General features: G+C 50.1%; 2 protein-coding genes across 8 annotated transcripts in view; one reads left to right on the top strand and one right to left on the bottom strand.

Annotated features, from left to right (window-relative positions):
• LOC101790805 (fibrillin-2) overlaps window positions 1-4,556 on the top strand; it is a 116,513-nt gene extending 111,957 nt beyond the window's left edge. For all 5 annotated transcript variants that reach the window (XM_038169201.2, XM_038169199.2, XM_072029151.1 and 2 more), the window contains exons 64-65: window positions 992-1,160; window positions 1,928-4,556. In XM_038169201.2, the coding sequence (XP_038025129.1) occupies window positions 992-1,160; window positions 1,928-2,302 (544 nt within the window). In that variant the 3' untranslated portion in view covers window positions 2,303-4,556. The remainder of the gene's footprint in view (window positions 1-991; window positions 1,161-1,927) is intronic.
• A 1,748-nt stretch (window positions 4,557-6,304) lies between these two features.
• CTXN1 (cortexin 1) overlaps window positions 6,305-21,124 on the bottom strand; it is a 34,107-nt gene continuing 19,287 nt past the window's right edge. Inside the window, exons 2-5 of one of the 3 annotated variants that reach the window (XM_072029221.1) lie at window positions 13,591-13,738; window positions 8,823-8,936; window positions 7,820-7,904; window positions 6,305-7,734 (exon numbers count right to left, since the gene is read on the bottom strand). In XM_072029221.1, coding sequence (XP_071885322.1) covers window positions 7,459-7,713 — 255 coding nt within the window. In that variant the 5' untranslated portion in view covers window positions 7,714-7,734; window positions 7,820-7,904; window positions 8,823-8,936; window positions 13,591-13,738 and the 3' untranslated portion in view covers window positions 6,305-7,458. Of the gene's footprint in view, window positions 7,905-8,822; window positions 8,937-13,590; window positions 13,739-21,124 lie in introns of all 3 variants that reach the window. The other 2 variants (XM_027472162.3, XM_027472161.3) reach the window with 2 other exon arrangements.

Below are 21,124 nucleotides of genomic sequence, written 5' to 3'. Positions count from 1 at the left end.
AAGCTAATAGACGGACAGGGTTGGCCAGCCACACATAACCCACAGGAGCTCAGATTAATGTTGGGTGTTGGATTACCTTGGAGGGAATAGCAAAAACAGAAAGGAAGGAGGGAGCTCTGACTGTTTTGTCAGGGCCACTTCCCTCAGAGGGAATCTCCCGAGCTAACTCTGCTGCAGGGAATTCTTAGACTTTGTTTAAGCATCTCTGGATAAAGCATATTTAAAGTGCATCTAAAGTGATGTTCAGAGGCTAAGACTCGCCCACCGTGGCCCAGCTTTATCTGCAAGACTGGTAACTGGTTCTCACCCCAGCTCATCTCCAGTCTGGTTCTTGAGCCATTTCTGTAGCCTTGGATGCCTTTAGACTCAGGTGGATCCAGAACCTGGAACCGCTTCCTTGCAAGGACCCTCAGCACTATGCAGTTCCACCTCCTGCCCCAGGACTCACTGTCTGTGAGTGACCAGCTTTCAGCATTATGAATCCTGAAGTGCAGCTGTGTGTCAGATGCTGTTCCAGCCCAGCCCAACTTCACTTTGTGAAGCAGAGTGCTTGACTGCTCTCTACTGACAGAGAGCAATCTCACACTTCTCTCCTGTGCTCTAAGTCACTTTTAAGAGGTCCCTCCTGCTCTCTTTAGGGGCTGTAGGTAACCAGATACCAGGCGATGGTGCCCGAACTCCACCACAATTTGTAGCTCAGGTCCCTGAGACTGGCAGCCGAGGACCTGAGGTGTGGGATGCATGTTTTGCAGTGTTACCACAGGTGCAGTCTAATCCAGGGTGCAAGCAAATTAAACCTACTGCCTTATTAAATAAGATATGGCCTGATCTCCCCCAGGCACGTACTGTACACAAGACGCTGCACAAACCATGCAGGACGTGAATCCACCGTTTTGTTTGGGTGCTACATGAAGAACCTGTGAGGGCAATGGTAAGATTTCTTTCCTGAAGCGTGAATCTGAGATGGGTCTCTCTGCTCTTCTGTCACCAGACACTGTATTTCTGGCTTGGGTTTTGGGAAAGGTACCTACCTTCCAGCCCCCCAGGAAGAGGATGAAGACAACCTGCTCTCCCCTGAGACCTGCTATGAGTGCAAGATAAATGGCTACCCCAAAAGGGGTCGCCAGCGACGCAGCATCAATGGCACTGAGAGGCACCAGGTAAAAAATTCATGTCATCCCAGATGGAGTGGGGCAAGACAAGAGCTGAGTCACTTGGTGGATGGCAGTCTGTAGTAGATCCCATGCAGTGTCCATTCCTGTGGGGTTGTCTCAGTCTGAGGCAGAGAAGCATGTACCTGCCTTCACTGAGTGCTTGGGTGTTTATGGAGACAACCAAATCCAGAGGTCCTGCAGAAATGGAAGACCTTTCACAATATATCAGAGGAGGGTCAGGACATTCTAAGTGACACACACTTGTGTGGTTTGGGCACAAATGGCTGGAGATGCGTGCAACCTAGAAATAAGGCACACGTTCCCTTGCAAGAGGAGCTGATAGGATAACAGGTCCAACAGGACCACAGGGGGCTATCAGCACTTAGTGTTTGACTCGATACTGAACCCATCAGTCTAAATACAGGTTCTTCCCTGAAAGGAATCTTTGGCCTCTGTCAAAGGCTCTCCCAAGTTCACAGACCTTCTCTGGACAGATAGGACTTGGAGGCATTTTCAGGCCTCAAGCAAAATGCCCATAGATTTGTTGGTGCTCTCCCTGAAGGTGAGGGCTGTGGACTTGCTGGTTTTTGTCTCAGAGATACAAAACAGAGAACCAAGAAACACTTAGGGGACAGTAAGGACCATAGAAGTTGCGCTCACTTCTGTGAGCTGCCTTGGGGTGGGCCATGAGGCAGAAACTCCTAAATCAAGTCTTTCTTTACCAGGCCATGAGCATTTCTTGATATCTGTAACATGTATGGCTCCTTCCATAGGACCACGCTGTGAACTTGGCCAGCATGGATGTGGATGCTCCCCTGTCCATGACACTGAACCTCTCCGACCTGGCTCACAAGGAGCACATCCTGGAGCTTCTGCCAGCTGTGGAGCCCCTGGAGAACCGTGTGCGGTACCTCATCTCCCATGGGAATGAGGATGGCTACTTCCGCATCCACCAAAAAGAGGGGCTCAGCTACCTGCACCTTGGCCGCAAGAAAATAGTGCCTGGCACCTACTTGCTAGAAATCGTGAGCGTACCCCTGTACCGCAAGAGGGAACTGCAGAAACTAGAGGCCAAGAACCACCTCAACTACTTAGCAGGGGAGCTGGGCCAAGCACTGAGGATGAAGCTCCAGCTCCAGCTCTACTAACAGCCATGAGACCCACCCACCATACCGACAGTACAATCCTTAGCCTTGCCATCCACATCTGGAAACAACTGCCTTTTCTCTCGCTGCACCCCCTGCCACCACCTCCCCCACTGCACTGTACAACTGATGGGAAATGTCCCTCTGGGCTCAGCGCTTGCCTGGGCCTCACAGGGATACTCCATCCACTTCATGGGTTGCTTGGGTCAAAAACAAACCACACCACAAAAGATCTCATGAAAGCTTTGCCAAAGGTTCCAGCCTTGTTAGCAGGGACACCCTCCCTGTGCTCAGCTCCTGCCTGTCTCCTTTAAACAAGATACTGTTGGAGTGAGCTGGCAAGAGCAGTACCACGGGGAAGCTGCCTGTCCTTCATGGTCAAAGGCCATATAGCACCCTACAGCCCAAAAAAATGGGAGGGGGGCTGGGGGCAGCTTTGGAAGGAGCTACAACACAGTGTGATGTTAGTGCATTTCCCAACAGCTCTTTTTCCTTCTTTGCTTCTGCATTGCCATTGTGGTGCCGCAGAAACCCTTCCATACCTACACTGGCTGCCCTGTCTCTCTCTCTCTCTGTCCTGTCCGTGACCTGTGGTCCTTTTCGGCTCCTTTGTCAAACTGAAAAGGTCACTGGTGAGTGAAGGGGCAGTTCAGATTGCTAACCTCACATCATGAAGCAGCCAGACCACAGAGCCAGAAGATCTTGTAGGTAATGTAGGGTTCGGTGCACTACAGCATGCTGAATGTGTGCACTGCCTCCAAAGACTGGAGTTGGAAGGGTTTTTCCAGAGCTCCAGCAAGTCCAGGGGTTAATGTGTCCTTGTATAAGTGAGGAGGAGCTCTGGAGGAAGACAAATAATTGCACTGTTGAATGTGGTTGAACAAACTAAACTGGCAGGAAAAATGTCATGAGTCTGGTTCAGAGCATCTGGATCCTTCCCTTGCCAGAGGGAGGGAGAACTTGAGAGCATGCTGCAGAGGCAGGTTAGCTGGCCATCACTGATGAGAATGTTTGAAAATCCTGTAATAAAAACATCCTACCATAAGGAGCAAGATGGGGGTGGGTGGGCTCTGCAGCCTGGCAGGGAGAGAGAGAGGCAAGGACAGTCAGGCTTTCATTTTCCAAACAGCTTTTGACTCTGAGCTCCCACATCTCCGTGACACCAGTGGTTATAACCAGATTCCCCTAAGTCGGGAGCACTTCTGAAAATGGGGACTGGAAGTCACTCCCTTCTGGTTGTTACATACATCTTGGTCAGTCCAGGGTAGCAACTGAAATACACAGTCTTTGGTTAATGCAGACGAAGGAAATGCACTAAAAAGAGTCTGGAAAATATGAATTAAGAAAATTAAGTTCTCCCTGCTGCCTCAACTAGTCTGTCCAGACTGTTCTGTCCAGGTGGGCTTTTCTTCCTCCCTCAAGAGCGTTCTTCCCACAGCTGGTCTTTGCAATGCCATTTCCTAGTTTTGTACAAATCTGCTTTCAGTTCTGCATTGACGCTGTGCATCAGCAAAGGAAAGAAAGGTGCTAATTCACTCTGGTAACACACAAAACTACCTGATCAACAAATCTAAGGTGCTTTCAAAAGCTGGTGCTGGTATTGAATCATCAACATGAGTGCACTGTATCCATCCACCCTTCCGTATTTATGTTTAACCACCAAAGTTATGATTGCTTGTTGTTGTGAGGAGTGCATATTCCTGTAGCTTTTTGGGTACTTGCGAGGAGGGGGATTGTTTTTTCCTGGTACGCTGCCACCACATGGGGTGGGGGAAGTGTATGTATACTGTATTTGGGCTAATGTCAAACTTGAAAACTCTTTTGTATAATGCAGCTCCAGACTCTGGTTTTGCAAGAGTTCCAGAGCTTGTGACAGGATGGGTGGCCTGATGTTTGAATTTTTTTTTGTTTGTTTTGTTTTGTTTTTTTTTATTATTATTATTATTTTTGTTTTGATTTTGTTTTTCCAACAGGTGTTTTTTTTTTTTTAAGAAAAAAAAAACTATTAATAATAATAAATTAGCAGAGATGGGTTTGTGTGTGTGTTTTGAGCCAAAACTATCAAATGAAAAAGCTCAAGGTTTCCTTCATTCCTCTCTGGTGTGGTGTTTTTTGTATTGACATTTCTTGCTGGATGTTTCTGGGAAGCATTGAAACTGAAACCTGTGCCCCCCTTGTCCTGCAGAGAGAGATGGCTCTTTGTGGAATTCCTTTTTGTATCAGAAGCAACTGCAACAATAAAATTATTTTGGGTTAAGTGGTTCTGAGTCTTCCTCTTAGTCTGGGCACGGCAGTGGTTGGTGGCAGCGCTATGCTCCTCTGCTGGTTTCTCTTCCGTACTCACACCCTCACCCAGCTCTTCTACCTTTGCATAATTCAGCACCCTTGGGTACTCATAGGGGTTTTGGGGGTCCCTCCAAAAGCCTCAGAGCAGAAGATAGCTGAAGGAGGCGGGACAGGCACTTTAACAGTCTTACCTGATCTTTTGCTCTCTCCCGGAGGGAAAGGAGAATGATGCCAGAGGTCTGCACCTGGAGAGGAGGCAGAGGGCATGCAGGAGACTAGAAGGAGAGGGGAAGAGTTAGAGCCTACAGACACATGGTGGGTCATGCAGGAGGGAAGTGGAAGGGGTAGGGTGCCCTGTGGGTCTGCATACATGCAAGGGGGTTTATGTGAGCCAGGAGGTGTGGGGCTGTAGCTGTATCATGGAGGTGGATGTGTGGGTGCAGACATGTGTAAGAATGTTGGTGGAGCTGTGCAGGGTTGTGGGGGTGTACATGGGGTGTACATGAGTGTGCATAAATGTTCTCGTGTGCTGAACGGTGCTTGTGCTGAGGTCATGCAATGCAAAGGTTGTCTCAACTGCAGTGAACGTGACATGCAGTGTGCTCAGGTTTTCGGCCATATGTCCCAGAGCCAGGGTCCAGCTGGTTGAGTTCAACTCAAACTCTTAGTTCCAGGCTGACGTTCAGGTTTTCAGCCTCCCTCGCAGAGCCAGAGCTGCACTTTCGGCTGCGGAGCCATGAGCCACAAGAGGGCACAGCATCCCAAGGACTGTGAGGAAGCCCATCACCTCCCCGGCTGATGGGAGAGCGGGGGCACCGCTGGGTGGGGGGACAATTAAACAGAAGAAAACGCTCCCACTGAGATCAGGTAGCTGCAAACAGCCCCCCTAAACGGCTGCCTGGGCTGCCAGGCTTGGCACTAGTTGAGTGGTATCAGTCTTGTGTTGGGTAGTGGGGAGAGAGGTACCACAGAAGCACTGGACCTGGTGCCCATGTCCTGTCAGCCACTCTTTGCTGCCTGTGTGATGCTGACCCTAATACCAATGCCCCTGCACTATCATGGCCATCCTCATGACAGAAAGCTCCCAGTGATTTTTCCTATCAGAGTATTATGGAGCTGTAACTTGCCATTCCCCCTCTGTCCCTCCTGACGCAGCCATGGGGAGAACTCACTCCTAGGCCCAGGGACACACAGCACCCAAACCGGTCCCTGAGCCTTTGCTTCTTCACAACACGCTGCAGTCCCTCCTTCCCCTGTGCCAGTGCTCGTGTGGCCCCAGGGACTCTTCGGGGGTGACATGCACCCACACACCCAGAAGGTTCTGGGGGGTGCAGCAGAACCCACCAGGCTGCTGCCTGCTATGCCTGGGTCATCACGCAGTCACAGCCTACAAGCCCCACAGGGGACATGACCAGAGTGGGACCTTCCTTGACCAGCCACGCTGGTCCAGGTGCCACACTGTGGCTAAGAAGCACCTTCTGCATGTCCCCAAGAGAATGTGTCCCCAGGTATTGGGCACTCACAGCACCATGGCCTGGTAGGGAGGCTCCTGTCCCATGTGGCACCCATCCCCTATGGACCAGCTCCATGGGTCTTGGACCAGAGACATGGGTCTTGGCTCAGGCAGACACAGATGGGGCAGCCCACCCCTGCTGGGGGAGCAGCAGCACTCCTCTGGGAGCCCAATGGGACGCATCACAGAGCAGAGGAAAAGCTGTGTGGGGTTAGCATAGTGCAGCTTTATTTCCATGGTGCACAAGGAAGTTCTCCCCCATGGGCTCAAATCCCTTCGCACAAACCCTCGTACTGTCCCACACCATAACCCACCACAGCTTTTGCTAGCCAGCCCTGTGACTAGCTGCAGCACCCCTGCTGGAGAGGTACGGATCCCACAGAGGGGTGGGAGCCATATTTTCCCCTCAGCTACTTACAGAGCCCTTCTGCTACCTCAGTGCAGGATGGTCAGGGAAGGGCCCGCCGTCCCCAGCACACCCCGACACCAGGAGGCTGCCCAGATCCTGCTGGAGCAGGGACTTCCCAGAGTGGGGTACTGCAAGGTACTGCCAGGCCTGGGCTGGCTGAAGGGCATCTCCCAAGTGTTGTGTGGGACTTTTGATCCCAGCAGGGCCACCCAGGAAGGTCTGCAAGTGGCTGCAGGATTGCGCCTTGCTCGGACCGTTTTCACAATTCGGCAGGGACAGGTCACTACGGTGTAAAGCAGAGAGCAGGCTGCAGGGCTGGATGCCAAAAGGGGGCTGCACACGGGGTCTCCACCTGCCCCTTCCTTGTGAGGGGCACTTGGGGCTGCCACACAGAGAGGAACAAAGCCAGCACTTGGGTCAGGTGCCTACAAACCACCTCACAGACAAAGCTCAGCTACAGGGACACACGCACACACACACTGGACCATGGTCAGCACTCCCCAGAGGACACAGACGAGGGCAACGTGGGAGGCAGGAGGAGGTGGGGGTCAAAATTCTGGCCTGGCACCAGGCAGAGCCACCCAGACCAGGAGCTCTGTGGGCTGTGGCTGAGGGCAGGTCCCCCGTGCCCCATCCCATCGGCTCCTGCCCCTCACTGCAGCACACAACACTGCCCCGGAGCACGGCAGGCAGCAAGGACCATGGGGAGTCATATCACCCCTCCAACTCTTCTCGCCAAGAGTGCTGCAGACTGTGAAGAGAACTGAAAAGTGCTTAGAAAACAGAGAAACCCCCTAGAAAACCCACCCCAGACAAGAGCCCGACCTCACCTCCCTGCTCTGAGCATCCCTGCTGGCCCGGGGCAACACCACAGAGGAAGGGGGGGCCGGGGCCGGGGCCAGCTGGGATGGGAGGCACACAGAGCACCCAGGCTCGCCCCATCCCTGCCCTCTACACCAAGGCGTAGTCGAACTGGCCCCTCTCCAACCCCTCCTTGTGGTCAGTCCAGGAGGAGGCAGGCATGCGGCTGTAGGGGTCCAGCAGGATGCGGAAGCAGCGCACCATCAGCATCACCAAGAAGACCAGGAGGAAGATGACAAAGGCAAAGACGGTTTTTTGCTCAGCATCCATGCCCGCAGTGCTGGCCGGGTGCTCGACCAAGGAGGGGGACAGGAGTTCATAATCCATTGTCGATGCATCATTCATGGCAGAGGTGAGGCACTCTGGCTGCAAGGAGTGCGTGGACAGGGCGCATTTAGGCTCAGGCAGCAAGCTCCAGCCTCCTGCTGTGCCCACGCGCCCCGAGCACCACCTGCACACAGGTCACTCCATAGCCACTGGCACTGCTAAGCTGAGCTGAGGAGCCTGGGATTCACTCTTGCAGAGGCCAAGAGCTCCTGGAGGGAAAAGCAAAGATGGTGAGGGAAGAGGAATTGGCCACAGGCTTCACCAATCCTGATAAATAACTATAGACAGGAAAGGGCAGAGAAGAGCCCTCTGTTGCTAGAAATGCAGCTACCTGAAAGCTGATGCAGCCAGACAAGCAGCCACGTATCGCGCAGAAAAGCCTGGGGACTGTGGCATTCATGGTTAGGGGCTGAATTAAGCATGTATTTTCAGCCAGGAAATGTGGGAAGATATTTTTTTAATTGAACAAATACTTCAAATGTGAAACTTACCTTAATTATTGTTATTTTAAATTCAACCATGGCTCCTAAACACCAGGAGTCATTTTTGCTTTAATTGAAGAATTTGAGGGGTTAAATTTTTGCTTTTGGCAGCTGGAGGAAGTCAATAGGGGATGAGGAAGGAATTCTATGTAGGGAGGAGGCACTTTGTAGAAAATGCTAGTGAGGAATCTTCAGAAGGAAATCTCCCTTACCACCTTTGAAGGCAGAGGTTCACAAGTGGATCCCTGGTTTCCTAGCAAGCTCAGGAAGCACTTCCACAGCAATGTTACTCATCAGGGACGCAAAGGAATAGGGTGGGTGGGCAGCTCAGGCCACTGGTATAGAGCTTGCCACTGGTCATAAACCCTCAGCAATCCTCTGGAGAGGCTGCTCAACTGCCAAGCCCAGTGCTGCAAGACCATTTTGGACCAGTTGCCCCAAATCATAGGAAAACATAGGCTGAGAAGGACCTCAGCTGTCAAGTCACAGTAAGTTTCTTGGGGCTTTATCTAGTCTGGTCTTGAAAATCCCCAAAGGTGGGCACAAGTTTAGAGCTTGCCCACTCCTCCTGAGGGTCATATGTCCAGCTGCTGTCCTTTGAACCTTTGGTTTCACACCAGGCCTAGAAGTGACTGAGGCACCTACCTCACTGCAGCTGCGTGGGGGCACTAGCATCGCTACTGCAGCAGGAGCAGGAGCAGGCTGTGTCCAAACAGCCACGTCACTGCGCAAGGATCTCCAGGGTCCAGCTTCCTTGGGCTAGGGACAAAGACAGCAAAAGCGGTTAAAAGGACCACAATCACTAGCGGTCATAGCAAAGCACCACGAAACCTTTGAGGTTAGTAACTACAAGTTCTCAGTGTCTCTTGTCAGAGCAGCATTAGCTCCGTTCACCCAGGAAAACATCTGCACTAACGTCTGGTCATTTGTGATTGCACACAGAATCTAACCCTGCACCAAGAGCCCCTTTTTGCCATGTCTTGCTTAAACACCAGGCAGAGCTTCCCTGCTTTGCGGCTGCCAAGAAGCCACGGCTGGCCAAGCTCCTTCCACCAGCCACAGAGATTTTAGGGGAGATTTATGATTCTGATGGACACATCTGGGTTAAGAAAATTCCCTTCATGGTCCTCGGTACCAGATATGCTCAGAACAGGCCCTGCTTTAATATAAGCAAATCAACTACAAATCATGCATCTGGAGGTACCCAATTGATTTGTAACTCACATCAATAGGGTAGGGAAGAATATGCATATTCAGGACAAAATACATGATTTTCTGCCAAATAGTAGCCCTGTATTCAGGATAAATTATTTCTCTCCCATTTGGGGAGGAGAATTTTGAGCAGAGCCAAAAAAAATGCTGATAAGATAGTTAAACGAAGGCAGCTGTTATTTAAGGAATATGTGATTGAGTTTTATTAAGATTCATGTTCCCTTAGTAACTAAAAAGAATACATGCGCAAGGAAATTGCTAAATAGGGACAGAACTCGCAAAGGAAGAGGACCATTGTCAACTATTTATTAACACTGTGGGGAGATTTTATGGGCATGAAACACAAATTAAATGTTCATTTGGGAATGGCAAATATTTTAAAAGAATCATAGAATGGTTTGTGTTGGAAGGGACCTTAAAGATCATCTATTTCCAACCCACCTGCCATGGGCAGGAACACCTTCCACTAAACCAGGTTGCTCAAAGCCCCATCCAACCTGGCCTTGAACTGTTCTGGGGATGGGGCCTCCACAGCTTCTCCGCGCAACTTGTAAAAGAAGAGTAGTGAAGAAGTACAGAGTAGTGTTTACAAATGCAGGATGACATCTGGTGTGGGGGACTTACTGTTCCCCCTGCAGACACCCCCAAACTGAGAGTCTGATCCCATGAGTGGGCACTGGCTGGAGGTTATGGGATCTCAGCGTGCATCTCTGTGCAGCATTGGCATGACTCAGCCTGCTCACTGAGCAACACCAGACACTTCTGCTAGCACCAGCATCTTCCACCCTTCGAGTTCTTGCAGTTTTTTGAGCAGGAGTCAAGACCGACAGATAGGTACTGTACAGGAAAGCATAAAGAGTATCCAAAGCAGAATCAGAGCCCAAACAGTGAAAGCAGCTGGAGAAAGCCTTGTGTCAGCTAGACAGCAATTTCTGGATACTGACATTTCTGGTATTGCTTGCTTCCAATTTACAGTACTTTGCTCAAAAATCTGTTCTTCCTTTACACAGCTTACTCCCACCATCAATCAAAGATGAAGCCAGGAGCCTTGGCACAGCTGGGCTTAGCTCTGCATTAGTGCACAGCCTGTATTCTATGTTAGTGCTGCACAGGGGTTGGTGGGAGAGGAACCCACCTTTGGATCCAGGGCCAAGGCAGCTCACCAAGTCGCTAATAAATTTGTCTTTGAGAATTTGGATGCTGGGAGCTTTTCAATACTGTAATTAACATAAAGCAACACCTAGGAATTAAAAGAGTGCACTTTATCAGCAGGAATTTAAAAAGATCAATGTGATTTGCACAATAAAGCGGGATTGTACCAGAAAGGCTGATCTATTCAAAGAATGGAACTGGAAGATAGATACTATTATGAGCCACAGTGAAGCAGGGTTTAATTGCACAGTGTCATGGATGCAGTCCAACAACTAGGGAGTGACTTGGTTTACACACTTTTAAATATACACAACTTACTTAGTACTGTCTTATAACCAAAAATAGACATTTAAAATTATATAACAATGACAAATGAGACTAATGTATTAAATGGAGATGGTGGAACTACTTTTGAAGGAGGAGTTATGAGGGGCTAAAATATTTAAATTCAAACGAAGAAAACAGAGTAAAATGTCTGACAAAGAACTGGAGCAAATTCATTAGGATAGCACTAAAATAACCTGATTTGAAAGGCACAAACCCACCGTCACTCCCCATGTAAACCTATTTGAGAAAACCTGGAGAAAAATCCAAAAGATAGATGCATCCAGAGCTCTGGGAATGTCTCAGAAAGACAATTTGCTAAGCAAAATGAGCAGGGCAGTGCAGCATACACCATGCCATGCTTCAGGGCCCTGCCTGAGAGCACTCTGCTGCTCTGTGGGGGCCATGGGTCTTACAGGACCCTGCTCCACATTCCCCTTTGCTCATCGCGTTGCTGCACATGGTACACACGAGCCTGTTGCAAACATTCAGCAAATGCAATCACCAGGGAGACAGGAAAGCAAGCACCCTTGCAGAAAAACAAGTTTCTGCCTCAGCAAGAGGTTTCCAGGACCTAAGATCTCTAGGGAGAGGAAAAGGCTATACTTGCAGGTGTCGCAGATGTGTGGCTCTCCTTCAGTCGTCCCACTTCTATGCCCCCAAGCCCACAGCCTGAGGCTGGTGGCTGAGCCCCGCTGGGACAGAGGCACGTTTTGGGGAGGTGCAGGATTGTGCCTGGCGCTGTTATACGGAGATCATGACACAGCTGAGGTCTTTGCTGGGCTTACATTGCCTTTTTCAGTAAATGTTGCTGCCGATTCCTGGCAGCAAATAGCGAACAAGTCCCACTGGGTTACTGCACAGCTGCCAGCGTAAACACTACCACTGTCATACTGGGGCCTGCACGTCCCAAGACAGCTGGAGATTCAGATGCTCAAAAGAGGAGGTAAGGAGAGTTACCATCCCTGTTAACCTCTTCCCAAACCCTTTATTTTATCCAGCTGGCATTGTGCAATGCTCACCTTTCCTTTCACAGGACCTGCTTGTATCCTAGCCTAGTTCTGCCCCTTAGGGAGAGAGCTTGGAGGCTCTGTTTCAGGAACAAGTAACCTGTCCAGGGTGGAATCCATGCTGCGGTGCTAACGATCCCAGCTTTGAGACAAGGGGTACAGGTCTCTGCTCTAGCATTGCTGCTGATCATGAATTCCTCTCTAGGAGTGTCTGTGCTTCCCACATAAAAGCAGACCATGGAGATGGGTGGAAACAGCTTGTTCTCTGTCATGAGGGCCTCCTTCATGAACCCTCTAAATTCCTCTCCATTAGCTGGCCCATCTCCCAGGTCCCTTGTAGGTCCAAGGAAGACCCCAAGTCTCAACAGGGTCCCCCAACTGCACTGATGTATCCGGATGTTCCCTCATGCTCTAAAGCCCGTTATCAGCATCTGCCTTCAATACTTTCCACAAGGAATGGCACTCCTGTCCCATAGCTAGACAGGCTGGGACTGCTGAGGCCTTCCCTCCTCTGCCATGCCTGGCATGCAGGGAGACTACGGAAGACCACCGTGCCCCGAGCACAGGGAGCCAGGCAGAAGGGGCTATATCCACAACCCTCTCACCCTGGGGTGCAGGAGGACACCAGGCATGCCCTTTGTCCCTGCCAGGTGCATGGCTGTTCCTTTGGTTCCTTTGGCCCGGGACTCCAGCCCAGCCCAGCTCTCCTGCATGTCTATACCCCAAACCCTGATGGAAGAACTTGGCAAAGCTTGTGCTAAACCAGCCTGCGTCTAATTGGAAAAACACCAGTGTTTCTCTGATCCCATGCAGCCAGTGTGGAGGGGCCTTCCCAGCAAGGCAGCTCTGCTGCCAGGATTGCAGCTGAGCCCAACTGGAGAGGAAGATGAGCAGCACTCAGGGCATGGAGGGGAGATCTAAGCTAATCAGGCCAGGGCAGGAGCACAACACACTGAGTGTGAGACACCACCACCCCCGGAGGGAGCAGGGGCAGTGCTGGGGCTCTGGGGTCCATGGCTGTGTCACTATCACAAGCCCTGGCCTTTTGATGGCTGCCCCTCGTGCTGGCATCTGAGCTATGCCCAGAGTCAGCCCACAGGCACAGCACTGGGCACAGTGCCCCTCACCTAGCTGTAAACTTTCTCCAGCCTCTTTTCCACCTAAGAGATGGTCTGTCCTAATCTTTCAGGCCAGCTGAGCCTTTGACACAGCTAAAGGGCCACCCTTCAGCTGAGGGTGAGGTTTAATCCATCCTCAGCTAAGGAAAGATGCTCGTTCCTCAGTCCCAGACTTTGTAATCCCTGGTTTCATGGGGAGGGGGGGCATGGGAAGCAAAGCTCTGCAGAACACCCTGCAGGGTGTGCTTCCTGTCTGCAGTTGTATTAGCACACACAGAAACCTCACCACTGCCAAATTAAACCACCTGGGAATGAAGATAGCTACCCAGGAAAGTTGGCTCCCACCCACCCCAACCCAAAGTCCAGCATCCTTCTCTCTCCATCCAGACCTGACAACTGCCACCAGAAGATATACTGGGTCCCAGCACCAGATCCACGTCCTGAGCCCACCACCAGTGAGGGGTAGGTGGTCCCTGACAATGCAGAGGGAATGTGTCATTCGCCCCCCACTCCCCCTTGCATATATCCCTGGATCTGCAAGCCCCCCATCCTACCCATCGCATGAGCACCTGAGAGGGGTTGGGGCATGGACAGTACCTGGCTGGCATGGGCCGGGGGGCCCTGCCGCTCAGCCACAGCTACTCCCAGCTTCAGCACTTGCCATCTCGAGGGAAGGAGCAGCCTCCCGTCTCCTGGAGAGCACACAGAGAAGGCAGCTGCGCTTCACTCACGCTGGAGCGGGTTCCTATGGCGATGCAGAATCAATTATAATAAAAGGTGGAGCACAGCAATTGGAGCTGAGAGAAGTTTCAGGAGCTGCCTGCCTGGGAAAGCCAGGCTGTGGAAGAGAGCAGGGCTGGAGACTGGGCCTGTCCAGCCCTAAAGTACAGCTCCTGAATCCCAGTGCTCCCCTGCGTGCTCCCAGTTCTCCCAGTGCAGCACACAGGGGTGTGCCAGGCGCTCCTGATGGTCCTGCCTGCACTTCCCAGAAGGGTGTCCAAGGCTTTGGGAGCAACGTGTATGATCCAGCTGCGAATCTGCCTAGCACAGGCCTGCACACTCCCACCCTTCCCACCATCCCCATCAGACACGGAGGGCACAGATCCCACTCTGATAAGGCTTCGTGTAGCAGCAGGATGGGCAGCCCTTGCTCCCACACACAACTTTCCTTCTGCATAGCTCTCCAAAAGCTGTTCCAGTCCCAAGGGCACTATGCCTATGCTACCACCTCTTCTAACGCATCCAAGACCCCTGTCTGTCCACACTGCCCGTGTCTGTCCCAGACCCACAGCCCCACTCCTGGCACACTGGGATGTACTGGGGGAAGCAGAGCGTTCCTGCTCGGCAAGCACACTGCTGCTGTTCATGCACTGCAGCCAGACCTGACAGCCTGCAGCACCAGGACCTAAGACATAAACAAGTGTAAGAGGTGCAGTGTAAGAGATACTGGGTACACAGCTGATCATGAAGATGTTCAAGGGGTGAAGGAACCGGGACTGCAAAATCTCACTACAGCCCTGTGTCCACTTTCCCACCCCAGACTCAAGGAGTGATCCAGCTTCAATGCCAAGCCTGGCAGCAATTTGGGATGCAAGGGGCTGCCAGGCTTGTACAGTGTCACACCCAGCTCGCAGGGAAACAGGACCAGGTTTGGGAGGTCTCCAAGAACCTGGCTACGTGCTTGGCCCTTAACCAGAAATTTGAACCAGAGCCTTGAACCGGAGCCTGACAGTGCTGCACAAGCTCCTCAAGGTTGAGTGTGTGTCACCAACTCTGCCTGTCACTGCCTCCCACCTGCATGCCCTCCCCACCTCTGTGTGCCAGATCTGTACAAGCAAACAAGGGCAGCATTTTCTGTTCTGGAGAAAGGAGACAGGAGGCTTGGAGCCACTGCTAATGGGATACAATCTGGAGGAGGAACTAGCACCAGATCAACACCCAGTTTCAAGGGACATCCACAAATAAAAGGCTCTGTTTCTTTGTCCTGAGTCCTGAGCTAAAAGATACCGGAATACCAGGGTCAGGTCTCTGGCAGATCAGCAAGTGAAGAATGCCCAGCAGATAAATATACAAGCTCCCACCACCAATACCCCTGAGATCGTGGCATAGCCTGGCTGTCTGAACAAATCCCGGTATGGATTAGATGACAAAGTTGCATATAGCTGCTGAGAGGTGATGCAATTCCTCTCCATGTTGCTTCCTTTTCACAATTTCAGCTATTTCCCCAGTGCAAAATAATCATCCTGCAAAAATTAATCACCAGACCATAAAACCAAGTTCCTCTAAGTGTAACAGTACCAGAGGAACACAGTCGTGATCCCCAGCCCCTTCGGTGCAGTGCAGCATACCTCCTTCCTACAGTAAGGTAATTCATTGCAAATATCTGTGAATAACCACATAATTTCCTTGTTGATTCATCTTAGGTGCTAATTGAAATATATTTCTTTATTTATTTATTTTCTGAAAGGTGCCTACAGACAACACTCTCACACTTAATCGGTACAGAGAGACCTCTCACTGCCTGGAGCAAAGGGGAGATAGGCCACATCAGTCACCTCCCTGCAAAATTAATATTAATATTAATATTTTTATGCTAGTAATCTGTCCTCTGGCAGGACGGTGTGTGTGTGAAAGGACAGTTCCTAAAGGCCTTCACAGCCACTCATGGAATAGTCTCAGAAGCCTTTTATGCTTTGTGGTTGCACTGGTTGTGGAACTGTGTGCCCTGCAAGTCACAGGATATGCTAGATCGCATAGATGGTCCTCAAAATCCCCTTGGCTAGCCACTGGCTCTCCACTATGCAGTCCATCCAGCCCAAGCTGACTCAGCCCAGTATATCCCAGTCCATTCCAGCCCAGCCTAGCCCAATCTGATCCAGTTCAGTCCAGTCAAACCCTCTCCAACTCTCCTTTTGGCCTCACAGCCGTGATTTTCATGTGTCTTGTATGCTGTGATTAGCCAAGTAGCACATCCCCACCCAAGGAGTGAACATCACAGCCTCTGGCCAGACTGAAACCTCTGAGCTGGTCATGCACCAGTACAGTGTCCAAACTTGCAAAAGCAGCTGCTCTGTGAGATGACAGCACAGATTTTTACCATTTCCAGCTGTTGTTTGTTTTTCAGACCCAGATTTTTGTGGGCTTTTCTGTGGCTCATTTGCCCACTGCCTCATCCTTCATTATTGTCCCTCATTATTGTCTTTCCTCATCACCCCTTGCCTCAGGCTGTGGGTCTGTGAAGACAAATGAAAGCAAACCAACCCCTCTCCAGGTGCCCCCACAGTCTGTGTGCTTTCTGTGGGGAAGCCTGCTACAATTTCCAATCCTGATCTGTGGAGGGGAGTCCTCAGTGCCTCTCCCAGCCCTTCTCCTTGCAGAAGCCAGCTGAGTGCCATGCACAGAGCTGCTGTGTAGGGCCAGGACACGGCCAGCAGCACTGCACCATCCCAGGAGGGACCATCCACTGCCCCAGGGCCTCTGGGAAGCTGAGATTTTCTCATGCCCCCTCATCTGCCTCAAGCTATGACAGACACTCTGCACTCTGGTGGAGGCTGTGGCTGCATTTCAATGAGTTCCTGATGATATCTCCTTTAAACTGATACGGGTTGTTTGTGCAAACACAATTACACCAGCTGAGGGCTCTCCACGTTTTTAAGGGTCAGGCAGGATTTCCCTTGCTGGGCCTGTCTCCAGCAGAGCAGGCTGCACCCAGGACACCAAGAGGTCTGTTTGCACGGAGCAAGATCCAACAGGACCAGTGTGCACCAGTTCCAGCCCACAAACTCCCAAAAGCACAGGGATAGAGTACCTGTGAGCAGCAGCAGAGCCCTGGTACAGTGAAGACCCTCACTGTCCCAACCTGGTTAGCTCTGGAGTCTTCCTAAAAGAGCATAAAACCACACCAGGCATGGGGAACACTCCTTTCTGCAACAGTGGAAGCAAATCTTACTGTTCTGCCCAGTGGCATCTCGCAGAGAACCCTCAGGACTCTGCTGGCCCAGAAGACGCTTCCTGATCAGAGCAACAGACATTGTGCTGTGCTAGCACATCTGAGTATTGGGGTCAGCGTGGGGAGAGCAGATCTCTCTTCTTCAGGCAGGATAAGCACAGAATGGCTTTAGTGGCACAAAATGTGCTGGTTCTCCAAGACAAATGATCTGGGCAAGTCACCCGTGCATCCCTTTATAGTTAAAGGAAAATAGAGGGTGACCAGAAGGAATACATCACTGCACCCAGCACAGTAAACTCGTCCAGGTAGAAAATTCAAGCCTTAGACGTGGCTGCTTCCCCCCAGGGAAAGAGGACCCTACAGTGACATGGATGCGGGTTGTTTATGGCTCACACATCTACTGGTGGGTAGATGAATTGCACCTGCAACGCTTACTGTTTGACTTGGTTCAAGGGCTCCTGTAACCCTGCCAACTGAGCATTTAACTAACAGAGATGAGATACAAGGCAGCAGTGAACCTGAGCAGGCACAGGTCTGTGCAGCGTAGCACATATTCCTTGGCTGTGGGACAAACTTAAAGGGGTTAAAGGTAACGGAGGTGTCTGCAAGCAGCTCCCACTTGGCACTAACATGAATGTCCTTGTCTTTATATTAAAGCAAAGCAGCGTGTTCTCATGCAAACATCCTTTTGCCTAGCAGGATAAATGATTAATAAAATTGTTTTCTTCTAAGAAAATCCTGCAGGAGTTCCAAAGACCAAACCTCTTTCCGGATGGGATTTGCACCATGCCATGCACCCACTAGAAGTAAGTCCAGTGCTGTACAACTCAGGGTTCCCTGCATCTGGGAGGACATCAGGTTATGTATGCTATGCTCTTCTTCCTTCTAGCATTAGCTCCAATAAATGTTATTTTAATCAATACCTCGTGGAGCCTGAGTGCCCTTTTTATTGGAGCATAATGAACGGTAGCCCTGGTGCATTACAATGATCTAAACTAACAGCTCTTTCTCTTTGCATTTACTGCCTTTGGTGCCAGAGAATATGGAAAAAGCTCTGTGAAGAGAAGAGCATCACCGGAGCATTCAGAGCCCACACAGGGACCATGGCCCACCATGCTCTGAGGGATGCACGGTTCCCCTGGGCCCTGCTGCCCTGGGTAGTGTTTTTTCTCCAGCTGCACTCACAAACAGCCCATGCTGGGGTCTGCACATCTCCCACAGCCCACAGGACAGCTGAGTCCATCCGTGTATGCACCTGACCAGCACACGTAGCACCCAGAGAACATTACTAGGGCTTTGGGAGCACAGAGGCCTTTTTGCCCCTAGTGTTCCTTGCTATCCTGCACAGCCCTTGGCCCTTCCCAGCACTGCACGCTCTTCTTTTGTCCCTGAGCAGGCAAAGAAGGGTCATGTCTGCACCAGAAGCCAAATTCCAGCTGATCTAACACTTTTGACTTTAAATTCCCCTATTTAAATCTCTGTTAACAAGAACATGCCCAAAGGACTCAGCGTGTGGGGAACTTCCTACGCTGCCCTCACTTCTTGGAAGCATTTCAGAGTTGTTTCTGCCAAAGATTTTGCCTTTTATGACAGAAGAGATGGATAAGCCTCAGGGAAGTTTGGGACAAAAGTTCCCTGAGAAACGTGGAAGACTCTGGCATTCGGAAATATTGATCCTGACTGGACTTCAGAGCACTGATTTAATACTGCACTGCAGCCTGCACAGTCACTGCCCAGTAAAGCACCAGAAAGGGTGGTTCAGGCTTTAGATTATGCTAACCTAATTGCACCGTGGAGACAGCAAGGGAGTTTGTTTTGCCTGGACCTAAAGGACTTTATAATTAAATGAGGCTCAGTCTTCGCATTATCTCACCACTCGGCCAAGCACTTTTGAAAGAAAAAAAGCAGAGTGTTTCTCTAATCAAAAATCTATTTACCTATGAAATGAAATAAATCTCAGAACAGCATCTAAGCACTGTGGTTTGTTTCTTTTTTCTTTTTTTTTTTTTTCCCTTCCTTTCTTTTTTTTATGCTGATGAAGTGATATTGTAACACTGCAGTGGATAAAACCCTGTGGCATGGAATGAACATTTTTGTCTTTGACGACTGGGGCTGCACATTTGGATCCTTTAGTTCAAAGCAAAAATAGTTGCCCGTGGCTCAGTGAAAATCCTTCTGTTTTCACTGATTAAAGATTTTAATTTAACTGCCAATGGCAATTAACTTAATGAAAATTAACTTCTGACCTACTGCGAGCCCGGATTGCTGCAAGTGTTGCTGCTGCTTCAGAAAAGCTGAAAAACTCGGGGAAGTTTCTTGTCTCCCAGCAGTCTGAAGACAGCATGCTGAGCTGTTGTTATCAAGGAACGAGGCAAGAAGGACCGAGCCAGTTCAAATGCACCTTTCTTAATCCCCTTACACTGGCAGGACTCATGGCATGCCCCCACCCTCTTTCCTGGAAAATACTCAGTGCTGACCCGAGCCTCCCCGCTGAGGGTTGAGGGCATATTTCTGAATATGCTTGGGTGGCAGTGGGAGAAGAGTGTGTCCTTTCCACTGCTAATCCAGAGCATTTGGGAGCGGCTGACTCCTCTGTAATGGCAGCTAATCAAGCAGAGAATTGCACCTCATTACACTCTTCTCTGAGCCAAGTTCAGCTTTGCAAAGCTATTATGGAGATCATGAAGGATGCTTTATAGTTGACCTGTTCTTTCATATCTGCAAGTGTTGTCAATTCTCCCTGCAGAGCCTTCTGGCCCCAGAAGCTACCAGGAGCTCCCTTAACCATTACAGAGAGGAAAGGAGTAGGAACTCTGGTCTTCCAGACACTCCTGCACCCACAGTTTATGACAAATCCTCTCCGAGTCCTCAGTAGCCCAAGAACTGCAACAATCTCAGTCAGCTTTAGTGAGAGCCACCTCATGCCAAGGAAGGGATGCGGGGATATCGTTCCTGGGGGAGCAAACAGGCAAGTGCAGAGCACAGCAGAGGTGGCGAGATCAGCTGCCCAGATCCTCAGGCCCCTGTGTTCCCTGGCTGTGTGAGCTGGACAAGACAGAAGCTTCACAGAGGTCAAAGTGATGATTCACAATGAGACAGACAGAGACACTGCCATCCAGACCAGAATTAACAGCCAGCCTTGGCTGCAGGATAAACTGGGACAGCTCGGTGTGACAGAGGAGCATGCATGCAGCTCCCACTCAGTGCTGTTGGCTATTACGTGTGGCCTTGCCTTTATCTGACAGCGCAGCAAGAAGTTACCATGTAAACATCCTTTATGAATAGACCCCCTTTTTTTTTCTTTCTAACATAAAATAACACGAATGATCAAAAAGGAGGAACCTCTCTCCATTATTGGGACAACTATTGTTAGGTCCAGTCACTGTTCTGTAACCTGTGCTGTAAGAACGGAGAGCTACCACTATCTATGGTGTAGAATATCCTGGAATACAAGGAACTTGGGTGTGGTGATCAACATGCCAAGGGGAATTGGGTCAAGCTGGCCAAAGAAGAGGAACAATAACGTCCAAAGATAAACTTTGCTCATTATAATGTCATTATAACACTGAAAAACATACCCACAGGTCAGGACGACCCTGACTCAGGTGAAGACCCTTCCCCTGAGCATGGGTAGATCTCCTAGATAAGATTGTGTAGCAGAGGAAACAAATCAGAGCAGGCAAATGCGTTTCAAAAATTTAGACAAATGCAGACTAAAGAAAAGGAAACCATCACTGTGGGTAGTCGTGTTTTTTTTTGTTTGTTTGTTTGTGTTTTTTTGTTGTTGTTTTTTTTTTTCAGATTCTGTTCTAAAAGACAGAAGTTAGGGGATTTGGTTTGTTTGTTTTTGCAAGAAGAAGGAAATACAAGTTTCTTCCAATTTGATTTAAGCCAAGATCTTCCTTCCAAAAAAACGTAGCCTGAAGCAGACTCAGAAGATCTTGTAAACAGGTAGAACTGGGCATGGTGACAAACAATACGCAATTTTACAACAGAAGCCACTAGACAACCCTGACTCTACAAGAGACAGGAAAATCAGGGAAGCCTTGGTCTTTTTCCTCTGGATCTAGAGCACGACTGCTGAGGAAGGCAGGCATGTAGGAGCCCTGCTTTTGTATGTGCCATGTCATATGATGCCTGGATAGGATAAAATCCTTGAAATAGCAGCTCTGTTCCTGCTCC

The sequence above is a fragment of the Anas platyrhynchos genome, chromosome 29 (genome assembly GCF_047663525.1).
Source record: "Anas platyrhynchos isolate ZD024472 breed Pekin duck chromosome 29, IASCAAS_PekinDuck_T2T, whole genome shotgun sequence".
Lineage (NCBI taxonomy): Eukaryota > Metazoa > Chordata > Aves > Anseriformes > Anatidae > Anas > Anas platyrhynchos.
This window is presented reverse-complemented; position numbering and strand designations above follow the sequence as displayed.